Here is a 26,300-nt window from a genome sequence, read left to right as displayed (position 1 = left end):
ATCAAAGAGGAAGAAGATTGTGGCCGTCAAAACAGTGGACCAATTGGGTTTTCATTTGATGCTTTTATTATTTATTGTGATATAATGAAATGAATCCCACCTAAAAAGGCAGGACGAAAGGGACATCTACTTTGGTTCTTAGGGATAAAGAAAATGGACATGTTTAATAGGTGGGACAAGTTTGCTGCTATATCCTAGTAGCTACCACTAACTGCCATGTGTACTCGAGTTTTTTTCTCCAATATATATCCTTTTGGAATCTTATATACTATAAAATTAGTTAAAAGTAGTCTAATTGTCTTTGTGTTTGGCCTTTAGTTGATGAAACAAGATTCCATTAGCAATATAACTTCAGAGCCCCCCCACCCACTAGATGTATTAATGAGAGAAATAAAGCTTGAATAGTGCTAAATTCACCCCAAATTATAGGTTATTTGTGATTTTTTGTTGGTTCCATGATAGTTGAAATACAAGGCATATTTATGATTTTCTCATATTGATTGGGAGAGGGAGAGAAATGTGGTTAATTTCATTGAAGGGATGGGGTGAAAGAGCTACAATATAAAGAGAAATGGAGCTTCATGATCCAAACTTTGTGCTTTTCCCTTTAAAAAAAAAAGAAAAAAGAAAGAAAGAAAGAGAGAGAAAGAGATGAGAAAGAAAAAAATCCTATGTGCTTTGTCAAAAAAATGGAGCTTCACCCTCACTTTATCTTTATGAAGTCATTAAATGTATTCAAATATATAATTAAATTAAATAATATATAATAAAAATATCTTGAATTCGAAACCAAATTTAAATTCAAATTTTAAGATATTTATATTATTTGATAAATTCCAAACATAAAAGAGTAAGATTTTATCTCAAAATTTTAAATTCAAATTTAAAATATAAAATTTGAATTTTAAAATAATGATATTACCTGATATAAAATTTTAGATTATTCCCCATAAATTTTGGAATAATCAGTTAAAATTTTGATTTTTTAATAATCTATTTATATATAAAATAAATTATTGATAAACAAAAATATATAAAGAGATTTCAAGACATAAAATTGTCGCCAAAATGATCAAATTCTAAAACTATGTGAAATTGTATGAAATTTCCAAATCCCAAATGAGTTCATCAAAATCAATTCAAATGATGAAATATCATTCCAAAATTTCAAAGAGGTCATTAACATCACAAAATCTCAAAAATTGTAATTTTACCTCAAAATTAAAATTGTACTAAAATTCAAAGCCATAATAAATGGTATCCCAAAAAGAAGTCATTCACTTCTTAACTTTCAAAGCATCACAAACATACTCTTGAACTACGTTTGACTTGATTCGTATAAAAAGATACGTAGGCAATTTAGTTGCTGAAGCTAAGTGCAGTCACAAAATACCACAAAACGGTATAAGACACAAAATCTCAAAATTCCATAAATGGTCATTCACCTCGGAATTTTTTCCAAATTTTCGAAATGACAAGGATTTCCTGAAAAAAATGGTTTGATCATTCATAAAGAATATATGTAGGCAGCTCAGTTAACCAAAATTACTGAGTTCAGCTGCAATTCCAAATGGAAAATTTGACTTTTTATGCTTAATATGGGGTTGTAATTCAAAAAAATGCTAGGCATTTTTATTATTACAAAATAATGCCAATTCATTTTAGGATACCCAAAATGCCCCTCTCACAACTATCTCCTCTCTTCCCTCCTCCTCTCTTCTTTCTTCTTGTTTCTTCCTCACTCTCTTTCACTCACCTCACCTCACCTCACCTCACACCACCACTAAGAGCACCACGGTAGAACCCCATCGAGCAAGGGACTGCCACTAAGAAAGCCATTTGTAGAGGGGATCAAGACCAAAGTAAAGGTTGAGAAATCTTGGAGAAAAACTTAATGGGTAAGCAATTTTTTCTTAAATACTTGGATTAGTGATGTTTTCTTTAAAATTTTTGAGCATTTCGAATAGATCTGAGCAATATTTGTACATTTTTTTGGGTTTTTTCTGGTTTTTTGTCAATCTGCGTTTTCTGGGAATTTTCTGGGTTTGTGTTGTGCTCGATGCCTGCTCGATGCAGGCTCGATGGCACATCAATTTTAGGGTTGCATGTTGTAATATCCAACATTTTCATAATACATTTATTTATTATAAATCAGAGTTTTAATACATAAAATGTACAAGTTTACAAATTTAAGAAATAGTAATGGAAGAATAGTGTTTAAAATATGATTTTATGTTTTTAATGAGATTAAAGAGAGAGAAACTTGAGTAGTCAAGTATTGGACCCAAATGTCATATAATTTTAATTGAGGATTTTTATAAAATTAAGAAAGTTTTGCTAAAGGGCTTATTTGAAAAGAATTTTAGTATTTTGGGTCCAAGTGTAATTTAAAAAATAAATAATAAATAAATAAATAAAATAAAATAAAAGGCTTCAGCCTTTCTTTTTACCCGAGCCCCTCTCTCTCTCTCCTCAGAAAATCTCTCTCTCTCTCTCTCTCTCTCTCTCTCCTCTGCGTGCTACTGTTGCCGACGACGCAGGAGTACTTTCCGGCCACCACTTTTAGCCACGCGCCGGACCGTTGGATTTAGAGGCCTCCGAACTATCGACCCATGCGGGAATCTAGAGCTCACTCGCCGATTAAACACCTCAACTGGTCGATTTAAGTTCGGCCACCCCGCGACTTCAAAGTTGCGATTCGGCCACCTCGGGCATCCGTTCGCCGATCCGTCACCACCATCGTGTTCCTCGTGTTGTGGGCTTCAAAACCCAATAACTTGTTCCTACATCTACCATAGTTGGGTGGTGGGCCCACCACGAGCCACCGCGATCCACCATAGACCGACGGTCGAAACTTAGTGTTCGAGGTTCCGAAGTACGTTTTGAGTTTCAGAAAATCATCGTTTGACTTGTTGTGGAACCCGATCATTTTGGTATAATTTCTTTAACCTATATATTGTGATTTAATTGTGATTGATTAGAGTAATTGTTATTATGTGTATTTATAGTATATAATTATATATTATTGATATATGGAATATTTTCTGTAATTTACTGGCTGTCTAGGATTATATGTTTTTTTTTTTATACAGGTTTTGATTTTGGGATTTGTCCACTTTATAGCCGTTGTGCTGTCCAATTTTCTAGAAAATATTAGATATTAAATAAAGTATAAAAATACATATTTGATTGATTTTATATTAATATGGAAATTATTATGATTAATTAATTTTAATTATTATTGTTATTGTTTTGTTAAGTAAATCAAGAATACAGATTCATATATATATATATATGAAAAGTGTGATTTATAGTAAACCTATTATTTAACCATTTTTATTGTATATTAATATTTGAATATTAAAATAATATCAAATATTAGTTTCTTACACTTATTGATATTTGTAAGACCAGTGACTTTTGGAGAAAGTATATTTATTATATCACTGGAATTGATATTATGACTAATTAATAATAATATAAATATTTATATTTATATTATTGTCACTATATTGATTATTACAACTTTATGTTAAAAATATGATTTCTTTTATAAAATGACTATTTGAATATATATATTCATATACGTATTGCTATTGAAGTATTTTGTTGTTAATATCGAAATAAGTTTATTTATAGAAGATAATTATTATTTTGTTGGGATTATTATTATTATTATTATCATCATAAGAGTACATTATCTTATGAGCAAGGTTTAAAGCATGGTTTTATATGAAGAGTTATTTGCATTACGTTGATAATAATTATTATTATCATTTATATAGTTTCTGGTATTATTAATATACACTATCAATAGTGTATATTTACGATTTTGATAGAATTTAATAAATGATGTGCCTTGAATAGGATTTGTATGGATTTGATTGATTGACTCTTGGCGAGCAATTTTAAAATAAGCTGAGGACCTAAGGTAAGTAAATCTCACATTTTTGTGCTTAAGTGTAAGATGCATGACTACATTGATTGTGTACATCTAATGAGTTAAGTATGGTATGATGATGATGCATATGATAAGTATGTGAAGAATGGTTATATGAACACCATAAGGGTGTTGTGTGATATGTAATTGATGAATTCCGTGATATGTGAAAGATGTCTTACTTGGTTAAGAATGATATGAATTATGTGCAAGTATGTGTTCTTATGTTGATGGATATGTGGATTACTTTATGTTCATGATTTGTTATATGTTATGATATATGAAGCGTTTAAGTTTTTAGGCTGGAAACCTTAGACCTGAGCCATAGCTCTACGTTAAGGTATAACAACGCCACCAACCCAAAGCTTCATGTATTATGACTAAAGATGTTTTGAGTTATATGAGATGTGATACAATGCATTGATTGAATACCATCAAACATGAATCATGAACATGAACATTGACATTTCAGCATCAGCATGTATGCATGGCATGTACAGTTATGTGATACATTATTATGTGATATAAGACCATGCATATAAATATGAGGAAAATTGTGAAATGCATTGAAATGTCTTATGTGAAGTGAACATTTTAATGACACAAGGCTTAAGCAAAGTGATAATAAGATGTTTAAAAAGGGTGCCACTGTTTTGATGAAGCAATCAAGTAAGTTCAGTAAAGAAGACGGAAGTCTATAAGACTTATAGTGGCTGCCCACTAGTGTGGGCTAGGTCAGAGTTGACCATTCAGATATGTTTGCCATGTTTCCGTCTTTCTCCTCCATATGTGTAATAAGTATGGCAGCTATGGCAACGATGAAATGAGTGTTATGATGAGCCTAGCTGAGATGATGGCTAGCCGGAGGAGAACCCATGGGATTCTACATGATATGTGTAACAAGCCCTGCAGGCATTGGCTGAATCAAACAGTGTGCACAAGTGATATTGGGCCCATAAAAATGTGAAACTAAAAGAAAGAGCATAAAAGTAAAGTTTGAAAGTGCTTGAGCAATAAATGAAATGCATAAGTATATAAGTCAGCATATTAGTATATGTGCACTACAAACTCACGACATTCATGTGTATGTGTATGCATGAGATTTGCTTACTGAGCGTTAGCTCATTATGTTATTTTCCAACATTTTTCCAGGTGTGGCTTTAGCTGTTGAGCAACTTGTGGAGCACGGACTCAGTAGCAATGCAATAATGGTTTAGAGTTTTCATATGGCTGCCTTAAATTTAAAGTATTCATACGTGTAATAATTTCTACCAATAAGTTTATATAAAAGTTTTAATTTTTTCTGTATTTCTTCGTATCATTTTATTTAATTCTTTTGGTCAAGTGCCTAACATACTCGTAAACTCTAGAATTACGAGTATGTGGCAGACGTACCCTACCTTAGGGACGTTATACATGTTCTGCTCGATGGTTACTCGATACCTACTCGATGGTAATGTGCATTCTCACTATTTCATGCATGCTCGATGGATGCTCGATGCAGGCTCGATGGCACATCAATTTTAGGGTTGCATGTTCTGCTCGATGGTTACTCGATACCTACTCGATGGGTACTCGATGGCAATGTGCATTCTCACCATTTCATGCATGCTCGATGGATGCTCGATGTAAGCTCGATGGCACATCATTTTTTACGTTGCATGTTGTGCTCGATGGTTACTCGATACCTATTGGATGCAAGCTCGATGGTAATGTGCATTCTCACTATTTCGTGCATGCTCGATGGAGGCTCGATGCCTACTCGAGGGAGGCTCGATGGTCATGTTTTTCAGCATCGTTAAGATACCATTTCCTACCATCTGTTTTTCAGCTAATTGTATTTGTGTTTTTTTATTTCAGGTTCTACTGTTTACGTATTTGTTTCTTACAATGGTGTTTGGGAAATGCATGGTAGGAAATGGTATTTTAAGGATGCTGAAGGTGAAGTGATACCAGTAGAGAATGATGTCACTTACTTGCAACTACTTGACATATTGCACGAGACATTTCAAGTGGATAGAGAGGTGTATGAATTGAAACTCGAGGTGCCATACGTATGCGGCGACCAACCATTTGCACCAGTTCAATTGAAGAATGATCGTCAAGTTCGTGTATTCTTAGGAATAAGCTTGAAAGAACGGGTAGTCTTATGTGTGACTCCAATTAAGAAGAATGTCATATCAGATCCTTCTCCTAGTGTGAACAAAAAAGACACGACCAGTGTCGATCCATCTCCTGCAGGTAGCAATTACAAGCATCTTAGCGAGGTGGGCACTTTTGTTCCAGTTACTGATCCGATGGCTACTATTCAGCTTGATATACCACAAAGAGGTTCCACAGGTGTGCTTGAGGCATATGAGTACGATCCCTATGTGAATGATGATCCAGTTGGTAATTGCTTTGAAGATAATGATGATGGTTCCGAGGATGACTCGTATTATAGTGCAGATGTTTCAAATGAGGAGTTAGACATTTCCCAAGCCCAACAAGTAGAAGAAGAGTCAGGGCTGCCTCTTGCACAGGCACACCTCCCAACTCAAGGACGCCGAGCACTTGCTCAAAGCAATACTCAACCTGCTAGGACAGAAGATAACACTGGGTGGAGGGAGACAATTGTATCAAGAGAAGATCACACCAGATGGAGTGCCCCAATGTTTACAAAAGAAGATATTGAGGCATCTGCTAAAACCCATTCCTCATCATCTGGTGGACCAGTGGGAGAAATATATGTTGGGAAGACTTTTGAGGACAAGATTGATTTAAAAACCAAAGCTGCTCTATTTGCAATGAAGAATAACTTTGAGTATATGGTGAAAAAGTCTGGTACTTACGTGTGGTATATCACATGCAACGATCTTGACTGTTGTTGGAGACTGAGAGGAAAAAAACTACCAATGTCCCCCATGTTTGAGATCACGGTATACAAGAGCGTACACACATGCTCACTAGAAGTGCGACAAAAAGGTCATCGTCAAGCTGCACCGTGGGTCGTTGGACACCTCATAAAGAACAGATACGCAGTTGATGGGACCGGTTACATGGCAAACAACATAAATGAGGATATGAAGAAAATTTTTGGTATTGATATGAGTTATGAAAAGGCATGGAGATGTAGAGAGAAGGCACTTACGTATGTTAGGGGGACATATGAGGATTCGTATTGCAAGTTACCATCCTACTTGCACATGTTGCAGCAAAAAAATCCAGGTACAATTACTGATTTTGTCACTGAAGATGATCGTTTCCTATATTGCTACTTTGCCCTTAGAGTTTGTAGGAGGGGATTCAGATTTTGTCGTCCTGTGATATGTGTGGATGACACGTTCTTGAAGAATAAGTACGGTGGCCACATGCTATGTGTCGTTGCTTTGGATGTGAATAGTCATTTATATCCAATTGCATTCGGGTTGGTGGATAGTGAGAACCACAACTCGTGAAAATATTTCATGACGAAGTTGAAGGAAGCCATTAGGGACGTTGATGACTTGGCTTTCGTGTTAGATAGGCATGCTAGTATTATTCATGCTCTAGAGGTTGTCTTTCCTGATGCCTACCACGGCGTATGCTACCATCACATCAGTATGAATGTGAAAGCCAAGTTTAAGACTGATCACTGTCACAGTGAGATGTGGGCAGCAGCCTATGCATGGAAGAAGACCGAATTTCTAAAGCATTTTGAAAATATTAAGCGAATGGATCCTCCTATAGCGCCTATTTGGAGAGAATTGGTTTCGATAAGTGGTCTCGTCCTTTCTTTCCTGGAAAACGATACAATATAATGACAAGCAACTACGCTAAAAGCTTCAACAACAAGACCAAGGATGCAAGAACCTTTCCAGTTACAATTTTTTTAGAATTCATTCGGTTCACACTACAATCTTGGTTTTCTGAACGACGTAGTGTGACAGAGAAGACTACCACCAAATTATCCACCCTGATGGAGGCAGATGTATCGAACAATGCTGACAAAGGAAGGTTCATGAATGTCTATGCCCTTGGTCAATTCGAGTTTCATGTAACTGGTGCAGACAGCGATGCTGAGGTGAATTTGATGACGAAATCATGCTCATGTGGGGTATTCCAGCTCATAGGCACACCTTGTCCCCATGCAGCTGCAACAGCTATAGAGCGTGGAGTGAACCTTTACTCTTTGTGTTCACCGTTTTACACCATTGAGTCATGGAGGAATTCGTACAATGAAATCATTTACCCAACTGGGAACGAGGATGACTGGATACTTCCAGATGACATTAAGAATATGGTAGTTGGTGTATCCATAGAGAAACAACAATTTGGTCGACCAAAAAAGCCAAAGCTAGGAAGACCAAGGACAAACTGTTGGCCATCTGGCGGGGAAAAACCAGTTACAATGCGTAAGTGCAGTAGATGTGGTGGTCGTGGCCACAACAAGTCCTCATGCAAAGCTCGGCTTTGAGTTTATTTTTTGTTGTATTTTATTTAAAGTTGAAGGTTATTTTTCGTTTTCTTTTTTTATTGTCGTTAATGAATTTTGGTCGTTAATTGTCGTTAATAAAAAGATGCTCGACTCAAAAAAATTTCTTAATAATCTAGATTTTAAGCAAATAAATATAACAACAAGAGAATGTTCAATGTCTAACATCCTGATACCATAAGTCAACTGTCCATTTGTTTCTGAACAACTCCATGTTGTCATCGCAAATTGTGTCAAGTGGTAGCCTACCCAATAAGTGTTCGATGTGCTTGATGGCATACACACCACAATCTCCATTGTAACCAAAACATAAATTGCATTAGTAACAAAATCAACATAGAATTTAATTTAAAAAATTTGAATAAAAACTAGACTTTTGATTACCTGACTTTGGTTTGGGGTACTGAATCAACTGGCATGCGGTGCACATTGAACTCTTTGCATCTTTTAGCTCCAGGTGGAATCGTCAACCGAGGGTGATAAATGAGTTTTAGACTCATTTATCTATGTGTTTTTAAGGTAAAGTATTAGGTGTTTGTTTTTGTTGACTGTGTTTTTAGCCAACGACGTGAGAATGTCAAATACGACAAACCTTCAAGAGAATTTAAATAACACATACAGTTTAATCAAGAAAAGTAAATAACACACAAGATTTTATAGTGGTTCAGCCCCGATCAGTCGGTAATAGCCTAATTCACTTAGAGTTGTGATTATAAATCTGTACTCAAGATCAGATGGACTGAGCCAACTGAGTTTCTTCAGTACAGATTACAAGAATACAAGAATCCTTTCAAATACTAACACTTTCTCTCTCTAGAATACTCAGACCCAAATTTTCTTTCTCTAGAATACTCAGACCCAAATTTTCCCAAAAGTCTAGAACGAAGAAGCAGAAGCCCCTCTCTAATCCCATAAGCCCTCTATTTATAGGCTTAGGGTCATACATCTGATATCCCCTAGAATCGGGATATTTTATTATATTTATTACATTTAAATTACAAAAAACATTCAAAATGTAACAAAACCCCCCATTTGTGGGAAGAATGAGAGATTCTCGCATATCTTGTTGAAGCTGTTTCTGGGAATCTTGACTTAGTCCTCCTCTAGCTAGTTGATCCACCTCACCTCCACTCTGGTCGATCATACACATGCTGGTCGGACATACACTTGCTGGTAGGACATGCAAGTGCTGGACATGCATTTCTCTCCTCTAACATGACACTCTTCTCTAGCATGCCATTTCTTTATTTGGACAACCATGCACTGGTTGGACATATGCATAAAGACCAAATTCTTGGGCTCTCCTAGGACCACTCTCTTGGGGTCTCCTAGGACCACATCCTTGGAGTCTCCTAGGATCACTCTCTTGGGGTCTCTTAGGACCAAAGTCCCCTGGGCTCTCCTCGGACCGCATCCTTGGGGTCTCCTAGGACCACTCTCTTGGGGTCTCTTAGGACCAAAGTCCCTTGGGCTCTCCTCGGACCACATCCTTGGGATCTCCTAGGATGCACTCTCCTTAGCTTTCCTAGGGCCACCCCCTTGGGGTCTCCTCGGACCACACCCTTGGGATCTCCTAGGATGCACTTGGCTTGGTTATGACATCTTTCAAGCAGTCCAAACTCTTCACTAGTCTACCGGGTCACTTTATCACAACTCTGAGGAGTCAATGTATTTATTGACTATTAATCTGTCTTTTACTGACCATGCACTGCCACTTGTCACCTTTATTGCCACGTCATTGATCTCCAATTTTTGGGGATAACAGTTTTGTTTTGTTCTATTTTATGCTGGTTTTTGTATGTTTTCAGGTGTCGAAGGGCTTAGGTGACTTAGGTGTGGAAACATGGTGGAAAAATCGACAAAATGACAAAAAGTGGTGGAAAATGTGTTTCGGAGTACTTCCTGCGACCGCAGGAAGTGTGCCTTGTAGCCGCAACTTCAGAGGAGTTTTACATTTCTAGAGCATTCCTGCGACCGCAGGATGTGTCTGAAAAAGAGAAAAACGCAGATTTTTAATTAAGGGTGTTTTAGTCATTTCATGTTTAACAAAACACTAATTAGGTTTAAATGACAATAAATGAGAGGGAAGGAGGCACTTTTTGATATCTGGACTGGGAGAGGAGGCTAAGGAGGCTTTGGATTGATCATCTAGAGTTCTTTTATTTTATTTTCTTTTTAATTTTAGTTTATCTTAATTTCATGTTTATGGATTTCTTAATGATAAACATGAACTAAATTTCTGTTTAGGAGTTCTAATTGACTCTCTTGAAACTCTATTATGATTTAATGCATTTATCTATTTCTTCTTCATCTGAAATTTATTCAGTTTGTGTTTATGGTTTATGTAATTGATTGATCACCTTTTACATATGAATTATGAATTTGAATCAAAATCTGAAAAGTGAGATTTGAATATGCTAAAATTGAATAGACATAGATTTCAATTTAGAACAAAAGTATCAAATTGGTTTATGTGATTTATGGCTGTATTCATTGCTTCCTATTGTTTGAATTGACCATAGAAATATAGGGAATTCACATTAGGTCGAGTTTTCTATTTCTTCATTCGAATAGTTAACACTTTTGCATGCCTATCATTTCAGTGAGAAGAATTTTAGTAACAATTAAATTAAAGAATAATAGAGTGGATAGTAGAGAAGATTAGGATTCCTAATTATTTTACAGTGAATTTAATCTTGTGTTTTTGTTATTATTTGATTTATGCAGTTTTTATTTATTTCTATTTTCTTGTTTTAAAAATTCACAAATCTAGGTTTCATTAGTCAAATAGAAACTAAAAATTAATTATTTGGTAATTGATAAATCAGTCTCTGTGGGAACGATATCGGTCTTACCGGAATAAACTACAAAAGCGATTACGTATACTTGCGTAACTTAATTTTCGCAACAGAGGGTTGTCCTTGAAAAGTTGTGACTGCAATAACAACGATGGGAACAAAGTAGACCATGACTTCATAAACGATTGCAGTTGTTTATCACTTATCACTGTCACGTCCGAATCATAAACATTCAGAGTCTAAGTAGAAATGGAGGCTTCAACTGCAAACCAATGCGCTTGAAGGTAGTTCTGGCACCAATATACAGTGTCTACTCCTTTCCACGATGCTAGAAATTGATTGTCAATTCCCGTAATCATTGATATCACATCTGAATCCCACAAAAACCTTTTCTTATCCCCTTCCTTGGCATTCTGATATGCATCATAACGGGCCGGTACCACTTGTGAGAACATAATATTCATCACAACAGTATCTTGCCGATACGCCCCGGGATAGAACTGTCGACGCCTACGTAGCATATGCTTGGCCGCATCAATATGCTGCAAAAATGATAGGAAATCAATTAATCAGCCTATTGAAACCCCTATCGAAACCATATCGAACCCCATCAAAACCCCTATCGAAACCCCTATCGAACCCCATTAAACCCCATGAACCCAAAACATCTGCCTATATAACCCCCATCGAACCACTATTGAAACCCCTATCGAACCCCCATCGAAACCCCTATCGAACCCCATGAACCCAAACCACCTACCTATCGAACCCCATCGAACCCCACTCGAACCCCATGAACCCAAACCACCTGCTATCGAGCCACTATCGAACCCCATCGAACCCCATGAACCCCCATCGAACCCCTATCGAACCCCCATCGAACCCCTATCGAACCCATGAACCCAAACCACCTGCCTATCGAACCCCGTGAACCTAAACCATCTGCTTATTGAACCCCTATCAAACCCCATCGAACCCCAATCGAACCCCATGAACCCAAACCATCTGCCTATTGAACCCCTATCGAACCCACTGTTTATACCAGATAACAGATATTAATAAAATTACTTACCCCATCATCGATCCAAAACTGTGGTGTCTTCATCGTCAGAAACTAACTCGAACCATACACACCAGTTTGGACATCCCTCTTCGTCTTGTTCAGAATATCTCCAAGAAACCACTTGCCGACCGTCCTGTACTGTGTAGCAAGTGGCTTCTTTAGAGGGACGAGGACTAATGGCACGTCATCAATCGCATCCAAACGAGTTTTCTTTCTGGTTGGGTCGGTGTAGTCTTCAAATTTCTTAGGTTTGCGTCTTTTCCTCTTGGCCAATTCAAACTCTACACCAACAACATCCCCAGGTTCTAAAATAGCAACACCTGGGGTCTCAGGATTTGCTGTGAGTACTATCGGGGGAGGAGTGCCTATGTCATGTGAGAGAAAATCATCTGGGAGGTCAAGTGAGTCGGAATCAGAATCATTTGGAAGATCTTGTATGAATGTCAAGATCTTATTGACAGCATCCATGATGACCGCCTGATTCTTTAGGATGGTATCTTGACGACTCTCAACTTGCTCCAACCTCTCCAACACCTCCCGTAAATCAGGTTGATCAGGACTGGGGTGTACCGATGGGGCTGGGGCCGAGGGTGTGGGGCCGATGGGGACTGGGGTATCCTCATCATCAGGGCCATCAACAAAAATATTAGCTGCCTTCGCAACCTCAGCATCTATCTCCACCACCTTCTCAAAATCAGTGGGAGTTTCTACCTCTTCTTCTTGGCCCAACCCGGGATACAAGGGAGCATCACCCTCCGTTAGAGCGCTATAATAATCTATCTTCGATGGCTTGAGCTTCAACATGGACAACACAATCAACTGCATCAAATACAAAGCATTAAGTTAGTTTGAAACCACCAAAGAATACACTATTTTGACATAATATAGCATAACTTACACTCGTCTTCTTGAACATCGGTGCAAGGTCGGCCTTCGAAATAGGACGCTCCTTATTGCTCGACCAACTGAGCATCCTCGGAAACTGGTTTCCATGGTTAATACCATACTCATGTGCAAACTGCTGGATGACTTCGTATGCCCAATACTGCAATGTAGGGACATAACCATACAAACTGTATTTTGCTTCTTTCTGTTTCCCCTTAACTTCCTTCTTCTTCTCATAGTTCCTCTTTTGATGATGCATGTCTTTTTTACATGAATCCATAAGCTTGTTAAAAGACACCTTCCCCCATGAGTAAGTAAAGAAGTACTCAGTGTCCTCCACCATCTTCAGCGAATCTATTCAGACATTTAACTTGCCCTCTCGTGCAAGTAAAACCCCCTCAACAAAGAAACATAGGCCCAACTTATAGGCATCTTCAACTACAGTGTAGTTTTTTAAAGCACCCTCCAAATGTATTATCTTCACTGTTTCTTCATCATTAAAGTACTCCTTGATTAAGCGGTCACTAGTCAAGTGTTTCTTCAAATCAGTCTCAGATGGCCCGGAACTGAAGTTCAACCCCGTAACCAAAGCAAACTCGCCTCTACCAAATCTACAGGTTCTAGATCCCAAATGTAAATGCAACTCATCCTCTTTGATGCACTGGATCTTGCGCAACATTAATTGATGTATGAGAGATGCAGAGAAGTTTAACTTCTCAGCCATGAAAAATTGTTTGAAAGGGGATTCCTTCACCTTTTCTATCAACCCGAGATCCTCAAACTTGTCCTTGATTGTTTTAAAGTAACCATTGCCCCTATACATGACTCGTCCAGGAAAGTGATCTGTCAAGGGTAAAAGAAACTTCAGCATCTGCAAAAAATAAAGATAAAAATAATACAGTTAAACAAAGTCGCGTGAAAAATCCATAAATAAACATACATGCAACCATCGAACCCATATCGAACACCCATCGAACCTCTATCGAGTACCCATCGAAACCCCTATCGAACCCCTAGAGCATGCATCGAACCACCATCGAACCCAACATAAGACCTAATCCATCGAGCCCCCATCGAGCATGCATCTAATTTCTTAGGTTTAAACCTAGAACCCATAATGGGCCTACCCCATCGAAGAACCCCTAAGGCTTACCCTATCGAACCAACATCGACAACCATCGAACCCAACAAATACCCAACCCATCAAGCATGCATCGAACCCCCATCGAGCATCGAACCTAAACTTGGAACCCTTAACGGCTTAACCTATCAAACCCCTATCGAGCATGCATCGAACCACAATCGAGCAACCTTACCAGACCCACAAAAATCCCAGACTTCACTCTCACCATAGCCACACTAATCCATACCCAAAACAAACTAGATTCAAACCGAAAACCAGACACAAACACACAAACAATCCTAAAATATAACACTACAAACACAAATTCAATGTAATAAGCTTACCTTTGTTTTGGGTATGGAGAAACTCGAACCGTGAGTTTTGGATGACAGACGGACGGCGAGAGGCTATGGGTTTTGACGGACGGACGGCGAGAGGCGAGACGACGGGCAACAGGGCGGGGTTTCGACGGGGGCTGCGACGGGTTTGGGTTCTGGTTAGTTGAACAGTCGGGGGAGAGTTTGAGAGAGAGGGAGAATCAAAAGGGGGATTGGGGGGAATTGTAACAGGGGCATTTTGGGTACTAGCAAAACTTTTGACATTATTTTGTAATGATAAAAATGCCTACTATTATTTTGAATTACACCACACCATTAAGCATAAAAAGTCAAATTTCCCTTCCAAATTCCTCAAAATTTTTCCAAAATTACACAAGTACTTATTATCATCATAATTGGAATCAAAATGTTTTCCTTTAAATAAAAAAAAGTTTATGCTATAAAATTGACATAGGTAAAATTGCCTTGGGCATTAATTTTAATATATTAAATTAAAATTTTTTTTTCATCACACAAGAAATGTACATAGTATTAGAATTACAGCGAGAGCTTTAGGAAAGGACTTTTATGCGTTTCAGTTCGATATTAGAAGAAAAATGAGGAGAAAACAGATGAAACCAAGGGGACTCGGAAACTGAACAAGACTTATCTAGCGTCGTCCATTTTCAACTGGGAAAACACTTCACCAGCTGTCAAGCTTGAGAAATCGGCGCTCATGGCAATCGTATCATCTCTTTCATAGTTGGACCCGATCGATGGAAGCCTCCGGGCATCCGGTAACACGAACGCCGAAGCTGTGGTTGTACTGTCCTCTTGAGGTTCTCTGAGTCCTGACGTTTGTTGCAGCTGCAATGCGTACTCAAGGTCCCATATCACGTCGCTCATGGCAGGCCTGCTAGACCCGTCTTCCTGCAGACACTTCTCAGCCGTTTCGCTAAACTTTCTCAGTGAGTTGAGATTGATATTATACTTTATAGAAGGATCCAAAATCTCTTCGATCACCCCTTTCTTCTTGCATTTCATTGCCCAATCAGCTAAGTTCATTTGCTCTCTTGGTAGCTGTGTGTCAATGGCGGGTCTCGCGCTTAGAACCTCCAGAAGAACAACCCCAAATGAGTAAACATCTGATTTTTCTGTCAGTTGTTGGGACCTGAAGTATTCCGGATCTAGATAACCCAGAGTGCCTTTGACGTTTGTGCTCACATGGGTATCTTCGAGAGGACTAGATTTGGAGAGTCCGAAGTCAGCCACTTTAGCAACATGATTTTCATCGAGCAAGATGTTGGTGGACTTGACATCTCTATGGATAATTCCCCCAGATGAGCCTTTGTGGAGATAGTTGAGACCACTGGCTGCGCCTATACAAATTTCAAGTCTCTGCTTCCATGTTAAACGAGGAAGTTTCGGATCATGAAGGTGGTCCCTTAAGGTTCCTTTCTCCATGAATTCGTATACCAATATCATCTCTGAACTTTCGTCGCAGTACCCAATTAAGGAGACGAGATGGCGATGGCGGATTTTGGAAAGAACCATTATCTCCGTTTGGAACTCAGAGAAGCCTTGACCTGAACCAGGCGCGCTTCTCTTCACAGCTACTTTTGTACCGTTTAAAAGGGTTCCCTTGTAAACCTGTCCGAATCCACCTCTACCAACTACAAGTTTGGAGTTGAAGTTCTTTGTTGCTAACTGGAGTTCAGCAAAAGAAATCTTCAACCCCAGAATTAGATTCGGAACAGGAGAGCCGTTGATGGTCAGCTCTGTCACCCTGCTGTGAGAGCTCCCTCCTCCATATGTAGGGACATGACCCCAGCTTGAATTTTCGACTGTTTTCGGTTTTCTACGTTTGTAACATACGAAGAATCCCATCATCAAAACCAAAACAAGAGCTAATCCTCCCAGAGCTGAACCAACTATTGTAGGAATGCTTATCTTACTTGGCTCATGCTCTATGGGAACTGGAGCCGTTCCATCCATTATCTCTAATATTTCCAGTCCATTTAGAAAGGCATTTGGCTCTGAACTTGAATTTGAAAGGCCTATGCCGATGTTCATGACTCCAGAATCGGAAGAATGAACCACAAAATCAATGGTAAAAGGGGCAGCTAGCTGGGTGACATAGTCCATTGAATTGATCTCCACGCTGAAGTTGCCATTTATATAAAGTTTGAACACAAGAACATTGAGCGAAACACTAATTATGTCACAGAAGTGTACTCTTACAAAGTGTCCAGCAGTCTTGTTTACATCAAAACTCCAAGTTATTTTTGATCCTCTGCTTGCGCTGGGATTCATTTCTTTTGAAGTCTGGTAGACCAAATCCGGAGCAGCATACATACTATCTGGTAACTGGTAATAAGGCTTGTTGGAGTAAAACTGGCTATTCATTGCAGTGTTCTTAGTTTGGAGATAAACATCATCAGTTTTCCAGTTTCTCCATATTGTGTCGCTACCTGATGCAATTTCATCTCCTCCAACATTGATTCTGTAAACTGTTTGCAAAGATGAAGAGGATGGTATTTTGTAATGATCACCAACTTTGTGAGCTCGATCGAGGCTGAAATTCAGAGGAGGGGCAGGGAAAACTTCTATGGCATTTACAAAGGCAAAAGATGATTCTTTAGGTGTAAAATTTATTCGGAGCTTCTTGGTCTGGGTGGTGAGAAAAAATTCCTTTATCGATGGCAAGTTTGTACTGTTTTCGGCAGTGAAATTATGCAAGAGCAAAAACCCAGAAGCTGAAACATCAAAAACTGCTGTAGAGAGATTAGGTTGGGATGCGAAGGCAAAGAAATGGAGGCGTACCAGGTAAGTGGTTTTAACATTATCAAATTCGAACCCGTATGAAGATTCTTCTTGGATAGTTCTTGCTGTTTGGTACAGGGCTGATGTGTTCCCCAACTGGTTGGTGGGTTTGACAGTCTTGCTTGACTTTGGAGTAGAGAAAGAACCAGAGTTTGCATCTCCGATGAAGTTTCGGCCGTTGTCGTTAACACCTTCATTTGACCCGCAATTGATGAAGAATTTATCTGGAACAACATAATCTGAAGAGATCAAGTGAAGAAGGGTTGAGAAATGAACAAGGAAAAGAAGTAGAGGATATACTGGGATATGGATTCTGTGGCTCTGAGATTTTTCCATGATTACTACTATTACTACTACTACTCTCTCAATAGTTTAAGGCACAAGTATCACTCTCATTTGATAATGGTAGAGCTTGTAGTTGAAGAAGGACCATACATACACACAGAGTAGACTCAGTTGTTGACTTTTCATCTATACAATTAGAAGAATATTCAACCGAGAAAAATCAAAGAAACAAAGAAAGGATGCTATCCTACTATTACGTATGCTATTGACTCAAGTACCCCTTTTTATTTATAGATCAGACACGTGAACCAGAGGTCAATATTGGTTTTTTAAAATACTTCTTTGAGCGTTTGATATTGGCAAAAGCTTGGATAGTAAAGATGACTCCGATTGAAAGGGACTGGTACTTAATCTGGTGGGACAGGTTATGCAACTAGCTTAATTGAAAGCTTTAGTATCGCTTCACAATTGGTTTCATTGAAAGCTTTAGTATTGCTTCACAATTGGTTTCACTTTTCTTTTGTAGTCTTTCTGCTCTATGATGTATTTAAAATTGCAAGTCATAATAACTTGAAAGAAGGTTTATATAACAGTTGTACATATATACGTGTATGTTGGAAACGAGGATAAATTTCTCACTTCAAGAACTTCAGATAAATCTCGGTAAACTAAAGATAAATCTAAAAATACAAATCAGTAAGACTAATTATCAAACAATTAGAAAACGAAAAATATGAAAGCATAAATCAACACAAGTATATATACTGGTTTAGAACAAGATCATTGTGATCTTGAACCTAATCTAGTTTTAGGAACCACTATCTCTTCTTTATTCAATCAACGAAATGAGTACAAGACTTCAATGGAGCTTCTTGGAACAATCTTGGATCAAACTCTCTAAACACTCAATCACACAGGTGTTTTCCTCTCAATCCATGAGCAAGCACTTTCCCAACAGTTGTGCTTCTCATTACAGTTCCCCAAACCCAGCTCTCACAACCTTCTCAATACTCAATCTTGATTTCCACACTTGAGCTCTCTCGTCTAATCTGGCTTTTCTGTTGTTTCATCTGTGTAGTGCTCTTCAATGTGTTCTTCTCTCTTTGTTTTTCTCTTATCTATTTTTGTGTTTTGTGTCTTTCAACAAGTGAATCCCACAAGTCCTTTTATAGACCAAGGACTGAAAGCTAATGAGGTTGTTATGATAGTTGAGAACCAAACAACTCATTAACAGAATTAGTTGGGATTTGGAGAAACTACTCCCACAAATTCCACCTAGACTCTTCAAATCACAACCTAAATAGAATTCCACTTGTAGAGATAGTGATCCTAGAGTTCCAGCATTAGTTACCAAGGTTGAGCAAGTTTAAGCAATGCTTAAACTTGTTCACAGGTAGCACCTTAGTTCCTATATCAGCTGGATTATCCTCAGTACCAATCTTGTCCAAAGATATCACATCATCCTCTATCTTTTCTCTTATCCAAAACAAACGAATGCCAATGTGTTTGCTCTTTTCGTGGTATACTGGATTTTTACAGAGGTGAATTGAAGATTGACTATATGAGTATATCTTAGCTTTACCTTTCATCATCTTCAGCTCTTGTAGCAGTCCTTGTAACCATATTGCCTCTTTGAATGCTTCGGTGGTGGCCATGAACTCAGCTTCAGTTGTTGATAGTGACACCACTGACTGTAGCTGGGACTTCCAACATATGCAATCTCCATTTGTTGTGAATACATATGAAGTAGTTGACCTCCTTGTATCCTTGCTTGCTGCATAGTCTGCATCTACAAAACCTTCAAGTGTAACTTTCTGATTCATCTTCTTGTATCTCAGTCCCATCTCTGTAGTTCCCTTTAGATATCTAAGTAGCCACTTAAGAGCATTCCAATGCTCTAATCCGGGGTTGGACATAAACCTGCTAAGAATGCTTAGAGCATGTGCTATGTCTGGTCTAGTGCTAACCATGATGTACATTAAACACCCTAGCGCCATAGCATAAGGGACTTTTGCCATTTCCTTTGTCTCCTCGATAGTCTTTGGACTTTGATCTTTTGAAAGTACAAATTGTCCTCCTAGAGGTACTGAAACACTCTTTGAATCCTGCATGTTGAATCTCTGAAGTACCCTCTGAATATAACTTGCTTGTTTAAGATTTAGAATCCCATCTTTTCTGTTCCTTGTCACTTCTATCCCAAGTATCTTTTGGACTTGATCGAGCTCCTTCATTTCAAATTCATCTTTCAACTTGTCTTTGATGCCTTTTATCACTGTTTTGTCCTTCCCCATATTGAGCATATCATCTACATATAGTAAGAGAAAAAATGATGTAGATTGCTCAAGTTTTTTTGTAGTAAAGGCAATGATCAAACTTTGATTTAACAAATCCAATGTCTTGAACATAGGTGTCGAATCTCTTATTCCATTGTCGTGGTGACTGTTTAAGCCCATACAATGACCTTCTAAGCTTGCACACCATCTCTTTGTTGCTTGATTCCACCTGAAAATCAGGTGGTTGATGCATATAAATGTCCTCCTCTATAAAACCATTTAAGAAGGCAGTCTTGACATCAAGCTGCTTTACTTTTAAATTTTGTTGTGCTGCAAGAGAAAGCATCAATCTTATAATCTTATACTTTACTACAGGTGAGAAAACTTCATTGTAATCGATTCCTTCCACTTGTGTAAACCCCTTTGCGACAAGCCTTGCTTTGAACCTCAAAGGCTCATCTATACTCAGACCTTCCTTCACCTTGAAAATCCAATTACATGAAATCACTTTCTAACCTTTTGGTTTTGCAACTAAATCCCATGTTCTGTTTTTGCTCAATGAATCCATTTCTTCCTTCATTGCTTGACTCCATTCAGCCTTGTTCTTCCCTGAAAGAGCCTCTTCAACACTGTTGGGTTCTGGTGTGTCAGTTTGCTGCACTGATGCAAGTGCATAAGCCACCAAGTCAGCTTCAGCATATCTTGCTGGAGGTTGTATAACTCTTCTCTCTCGATCTCTTGCCAGTTGATACCCAGATAGATCAGGTTGTTGTTCTGTTGCATCTAGCTCAGTTTCAGATTCACTTTGGTCATTCATATCAGTAGTAGCTTAAGTATTTCCTTCAAAGTTTCTCAGCTTGACTTCCAACTCAGCCATGTTCCTTTTACTTGTTCCACCTGCATCATTTGAAACACTACCAATCTCGGCTTTCAAGTGAGGAAAATCATGCTCATTAAAGATAACATTTCTTGAAATTATAATTTTAGGCTTACCATTTTGATTAACACAAAGTCTATAACCTTTAGTTCCTATAGGGTAACCAAGAAAAATTCCCTTGACAGATCTAGTGCCTAGTTTATCATTGGACTGGTGTGCATATGCTGCACAACCAAAAACTCTCAAATGTTTCAAGCTTGGGGCTTTTCTATACCTCATTTCATATGGAATTTTCAAATCTATAGATCTATTAGGACTCCTATTTATCAAATAGCAAGCAGTAGCAAGTGCTTCTCCCCAATAAGATTTAGACAACCCTGAACTTACTAGCATACACCTAACCTTATTCAGTAGAGTACGATTCATCCTCTCGGCAACTCCATTCTGTTCTGGAGTACTAACTACTGTCCTATGTCTAGTGATACCATACTCATTGCACAATATGTCAAACTCATGGTTTATAAATTCTAAGCCATTATCGGTTCTAAGAGTCTTAATTCTAGAGTTTGTTTGATTTTCCACCTGATTTTTCCATAGTTTAAATTTTTCTAGACATTCATCTTTAGTCCTAAGTAAATATACCCAAGCACATCTAGAATAATCATCTACTATAGATAGAAAGTAATGTTTACCTGAGTGTGTTAGTATTTTGCTAGGCCCCCATAAATCCGGGTGAATGTACTCCAAGACTCCTTTGGTATTGTGCTTTGCTGCAGTGAATTTAATTTTATGCTGCTTTCCAAATACACATGCTTCACAGAAAGGTAATGCACAGGTCTTCAACTTGTCTATGCTTCCTTGTTTGTGAATGTAACGCCCTGTCTACCCCAGAACAGTTACGGTGAACAGTGAACCGGAAATTTGACTCGCTACCCGAGTCCTTTGGTTAAAAACGTGATCTAAGTGTTATTATTAGGTTAAGGTGAAAACCAGTAAAAAGAAAGGATACATTTTGTTAAGTAAATAAACTGCTCATGAGCCTTTCAAAATGTTTACAAGCTGTTCATAGTACAAAAGAGTTGCTACTGTTTCAAATTTACAGTCCCCGCCGGCCTAAGCGGTAAAAATAGGGTAAACCCCTAGTCCCTCTGAGAACTCCCTGACCGTGGTGGTCAAGCGGCCCAATATGTACACAACATCGCCCAAGCTCTCCACTCAGGGTTGGGCGAGCTTCTCTTTCCCTTTACCTGCACCACATAGCACCCATGAGCCAAGGCCCAGCAAGAAAACACAATAAAACATGATATAATATCAATAATAATCATAATAATTGTTCAGGACCAGCAGTCCAAGCAGATAGGTGACAATAGCCAAAAGTCACAATAATGGGTATAGCTCCCTCCTGGCCATGTGACGATAGGGTCACCAGGGCTTAGCCGATAGTGGTTCTTTCATAAGTTTGATCAGGACAGGTGCATGGTGATTGGTCACTAACATAACCTTCCTCCCGACTCTAGAGTCGTAACTATGGACAGCGTCCCCTAGCCATGTGACAAACGGTCACCGGGGTCATATACCTTGGCTATGAACATCTGGTCTTAGACCAGGCAAGCGCTTATAAGTTCTTCGACCTTAGGGTCGGTCCCGCATTAATGCCATAGAGCCATTCAATGCGTGTTCATCGACTTTAGAGTCGGTCCCTGACTAGTCAGTGCCATAGATAGGTAATCAGCGTTCACTAGCATTTAATATGCAATCCATGTCCACATATATCAACCAACATGCTTTAATAACAAACCATGCATGTCATATACTTATACATGGTGCAACTGTATTCATACACTGTTTTCTTACCTCAGGTTCGAGCGAGAAGTAATATAAGAACGACCCTTAAGAACGATCAACCTTTAGATTTCCTTAGCGGTTACCTAATCATAACCAATTATAATCCATTAATAAATGGTTCACAATCTAAAACCACACTCCCGGGATCAATCCCTCACTCTCGGAAATCTTAATATACTCAAACGGGGCAAAGGAACCGAACCCCGAGCCTTAAGGATCATTCCGAGCCCTAAAATAGGTTTGCTGAAAAATGGACCAGCGATGCAACCCTATAAAATGGCGCTGCAGCCCTATTTCCAAGTCAGAGAGCCCAGCTCTCTGTCCTGCCTAGCGCTGCTGCGCTAATTACAGACCAGAAACTTTCTGGTTATTCTTCCTTGCGATTTCTCTTGAAACCAAACCAATCCAAAACCTTACTAAAACACCCAATTCAACCCCTAAACTTCATCTACCTCATACCCTCATCGAAACCCAATCAATCTTACACAAAAACTCCCATTGATTCCAACTATCCACACCAAAACTATAAGCTGAAAACTATCAAGAAAAACAAAGTATGGCTTGTTTTTCATGGATGAATTCTTACCTCAAATGGAATTCAAGTCCTTTTCAATGGATGAACCAAGTCTACAACCTCAACCCTTGAATTTCCTAGCTTAATACCCCACTTGAGCTCAAGAACACCAAAGAAGAATATGGAGAAGAGTGGTGTACGGGAAGGAAAAAGGAAGCCTTGTTTATTCCACAAGCTTCTACAGCCAACTAAAGGGTAATATAAATCCTTCCAAATGACTAAAATACCCTTAAGTCATCTAAAGCTCTAAAACCATTTTAAGGGTAAAATTGGTACTTTCCACTTATCCCGTTAATCATAATTAACGTTTCCCAATTCCCGCTAATCTCAATAATCTCAAACATCAATAATTCATATCCCGTTACCCTATTATCCCCAGTAACGCTTTAATCATTAAAACACCCCGAGACTCACCCCGAGCCCCGGGCTCAATCTTGTTATGACCAAACCGATAAATCACATTTAAAGATCGTCTCATGCCGAAATACTCGAACCAATCCACATTATAATGTGGTCTCACAATATATCATTGACATGCACACAAATATACAATTATACCCTCAACGGGCCAAATTACCAACACACCCCTGTAAACGAATGTGGACTCACATGCATGCATTTAACATCATATTATAATATAATTCTCATAAACATGCATAAATACATTTAATGACATAATTAAACAGTTATGGCCCTCCCGGCCTACTAATCCAGCCATTAAACCATATTAGGGAATCCGGGGCATTACAGTGAAGCTCTCTCAGCCCTTGCTCACTGATATGTCCCATCCGTTGGTGCCATAGATGCATCTCACTTTCCTGGGTCTTAACAACAGATGCTTCAACAATTGCTACAGTTTCTCCTTCCAGTACGTACAGTCCATTAACTTTCTTCCCTTTCATCACTACTAGAGAGCCACTAGTGATTTTCAAGATGCCATTTGTAGACTTGTAGCTGTATCCTTCATCTTCCAAAGATCTGAGAGAAATCAAGTTTCTCCTCAATTCTAGTATATGCCTCACATTTGTCAATACCTTGACCTCACCATTAAATTGTTTAACAGCTACCTTGCCAATGCCATAGACCCTGCAAGAAACATCATTACCCATTAGTACTTTACCACCATTAATTTCTTTATAATAAAAAAATGATTCTTGATTGGGACACATATGGAATGTGCATCCCGAATCAAGAATCCACTCCCTTGTCATGGTGGTTTCTGAGATGGAGAACAGTTCTCCTTCTGAGGCACGTTCATCTTCTCCTTCTGCTACAGCAGCTGAATCATTTTGAGACTTCATTCCTTTCTGGTATTTGTTCTCATTACGAAATTGATTGTAGATGGGTCTTCTCTGGTCCTGGTTTGATCTGGACCCTTGTTGATTTCTTAACAGATTGCAAAATCTCTTGATATGTCCTGCCTTTCCACAGTGGTAACATGTTCTTGAATCCTTTCCTCTTGATTTAGAACTTGAGTGAAATGGTGTATGGCTTCTTGAAGAGCTTCTCTTTGTTGATCTTCCATGAATAAAGTAAGCTTCATCCTTCTTGGATTCTTTCTCCAACTGAAGTTCAAAATCTTTGGACTTCAATGCTCCAAGAACTCCATCCAGTGAGATGATATCTCTTCCATACTTTATTGCAGCTTTCACTTCTTGGTATGCCATTGGTAATGAGCGCAACAAGATTATTGCTTGACTTTCCTCATCCACCTTGTGCTCGATATTTGCCAAACCTACAATGATTTCATTGAATTTGTCAATGTTTTCATCTAGAGACATAACAGGATTCATTCTAAAACCATAAAGCCTTTCAAGTAAATTAATCTTGTTAGAAACAGAAGGCTTTAAATATAATTTTTCCATCTTATCCCATAATCCCTTTGCCGTAGTCTCTGATGTCAATTTCCTTCGCACTCCATTTAATAGGTACATGATTATGGTGTAATAGGCCATTTCTTCCATCTCAGCTATTTCTTCAGGTTTCTTATCAGCCAGCAACTTCTGATCTCCAAGAATCTTGGCTACTTTCTGGTGTACCGAAATTCCTTTAAGACTTTCTCTCCACAATGAGAAATCGTTTGTACCATCAAATTTCTCAAGCTTGAACTTGGCCATGGTTGACATAGTCTTCTAACTTGTGTTTTGTATTAGTTGTAATGCGGAAGCTCTAGGATCTTGAACTTTCTTCTCCCGTTTTGATCTGGAACCTGGCTCTGATTTTGTTGGAAATGAGGATAAATTTTCTAGTTCAAGAACCTCAGATGAATCTCGGTAAACCAAAGATGAATCTAAAAACACAAATCAGTAAGACTAATTATCAAACAATTAGAAAACGAAAAATATGAAAGCATAAATCAACACAAGTATATATACTGGTTCAGAACAAGATCAATGTGATCTTGAACCTAATCCAGTTTTAGGAACCACTATCTCTTATTTATTCAATCAACGAAATGAGTACAAGACTTCAATGGAGCTTCTTGGAACAATCTTGGATCATACTCTCTAAACACTCAATCACATAGGTGTTTTCCTCTCAATCCCTGAGCAAGCACTTTCCCAACAGTTGTGCTTCTCAATACAGTTCCCCAAACCCAACTCTCACAACCTTCTCAATACTCAATCTTGATTTCCACACTTGAGCTCTTTCGTCTAATCTGACTTTTCTGTTGTTTTATCTGTGTAGTGCTCTTCACTGTGTTCTCCTCTCTTTGTTTTTCTCTTCTCTATTTTTGTGTTTTGTGTATTTCAACAAGTGAATCCCACAAGTCCTTTTATAGACCAATGACTGAAAGCTAATGATGTTGTTATGATAGTTGAGAACCAAACAACTCATTAACAGAATTAGTTGGGATTTGGAGAAACTTATCCCACAGTGTACATACATAATTTAAGCTACATGACATAGAACATGCTTCCAGTGGATATTATCATCTTATATATGACCAAATCATAATTAGGACAGGTTCAGAAAGACGACTTGAAATTTTGAGGCAGGAAACGTAAATGTACATAAGTAATTAGTACAATAAAATTAAATAA

At 38.3% G+C, this 26,300-nt stretch overlaps 2 protein-coding genes across 2 annotated transcripts; both read right to left on the bottom strand.

Annotated features, from left to right (window-relative positions):
• Window positions 1-11,210: 11,210 nt before the first annotated feature.
• On the bottom strand, window positions 11,211-14,929 carry LOC133812819 (uncharacterized). Its single transcript, XM_062246635.1, has 3 exons — window positions 13,153-14,929; window positions 12,264-13,073; window positions 11,211-11,733 (listed from the first exon to the last, which is right to left on the bottom strand). Exons 1-2 carry the CDS (start codon window positions 13,480-13,482, stop codon window positions 12,306-12,308), a joined length of 1,098 nt encoding a protein of 365 aa, XP_062102619.1. The 5' UTR covers window positions 13,483-14,929; the 3' UTR covers window positions 11,211-11,733; window positions 12,264-12,305.
• Window positions 14,930-15,051: 122 nt separating this feature from the next.
• Window positions 15,052-17,998, bottom strand: LOC133812818 (probable receptor-like protein kinase At2g23200). The gene has a single exon (XM_062246634.1). It carries the CDS (start codon window positions 17,736-17,738, stop codon window positions 15,246-15,248), a length of 2,493 nt encoding a protein of 830 aa, XP_062102618.1. The 5' UTR covers window positions 17,739-17,998; the 3' UTR covers window positions 15,052-15,245.
• Window positions 17,999-26,300: the final 8,302 nt, after the last annotated feature.

This window comes from Humulus lupulus, chromosome 1, assembly GCF_963169125.1.
Source record: "Humulus lupulus chromosome 1, drHumLupu1.1, whole genome shotgun sequence".
Classification (NCBI taxonomy): domain Eukaryota; kingdom Viridiplantae; phylum Streptophyta; class Magnoliopsida; order Rosales; family Cannabaceae; genus Humulus; species Humulus lupulus.
This window is presented reverse-complemented; position numbering and strand designations above follow the sequence as displayed.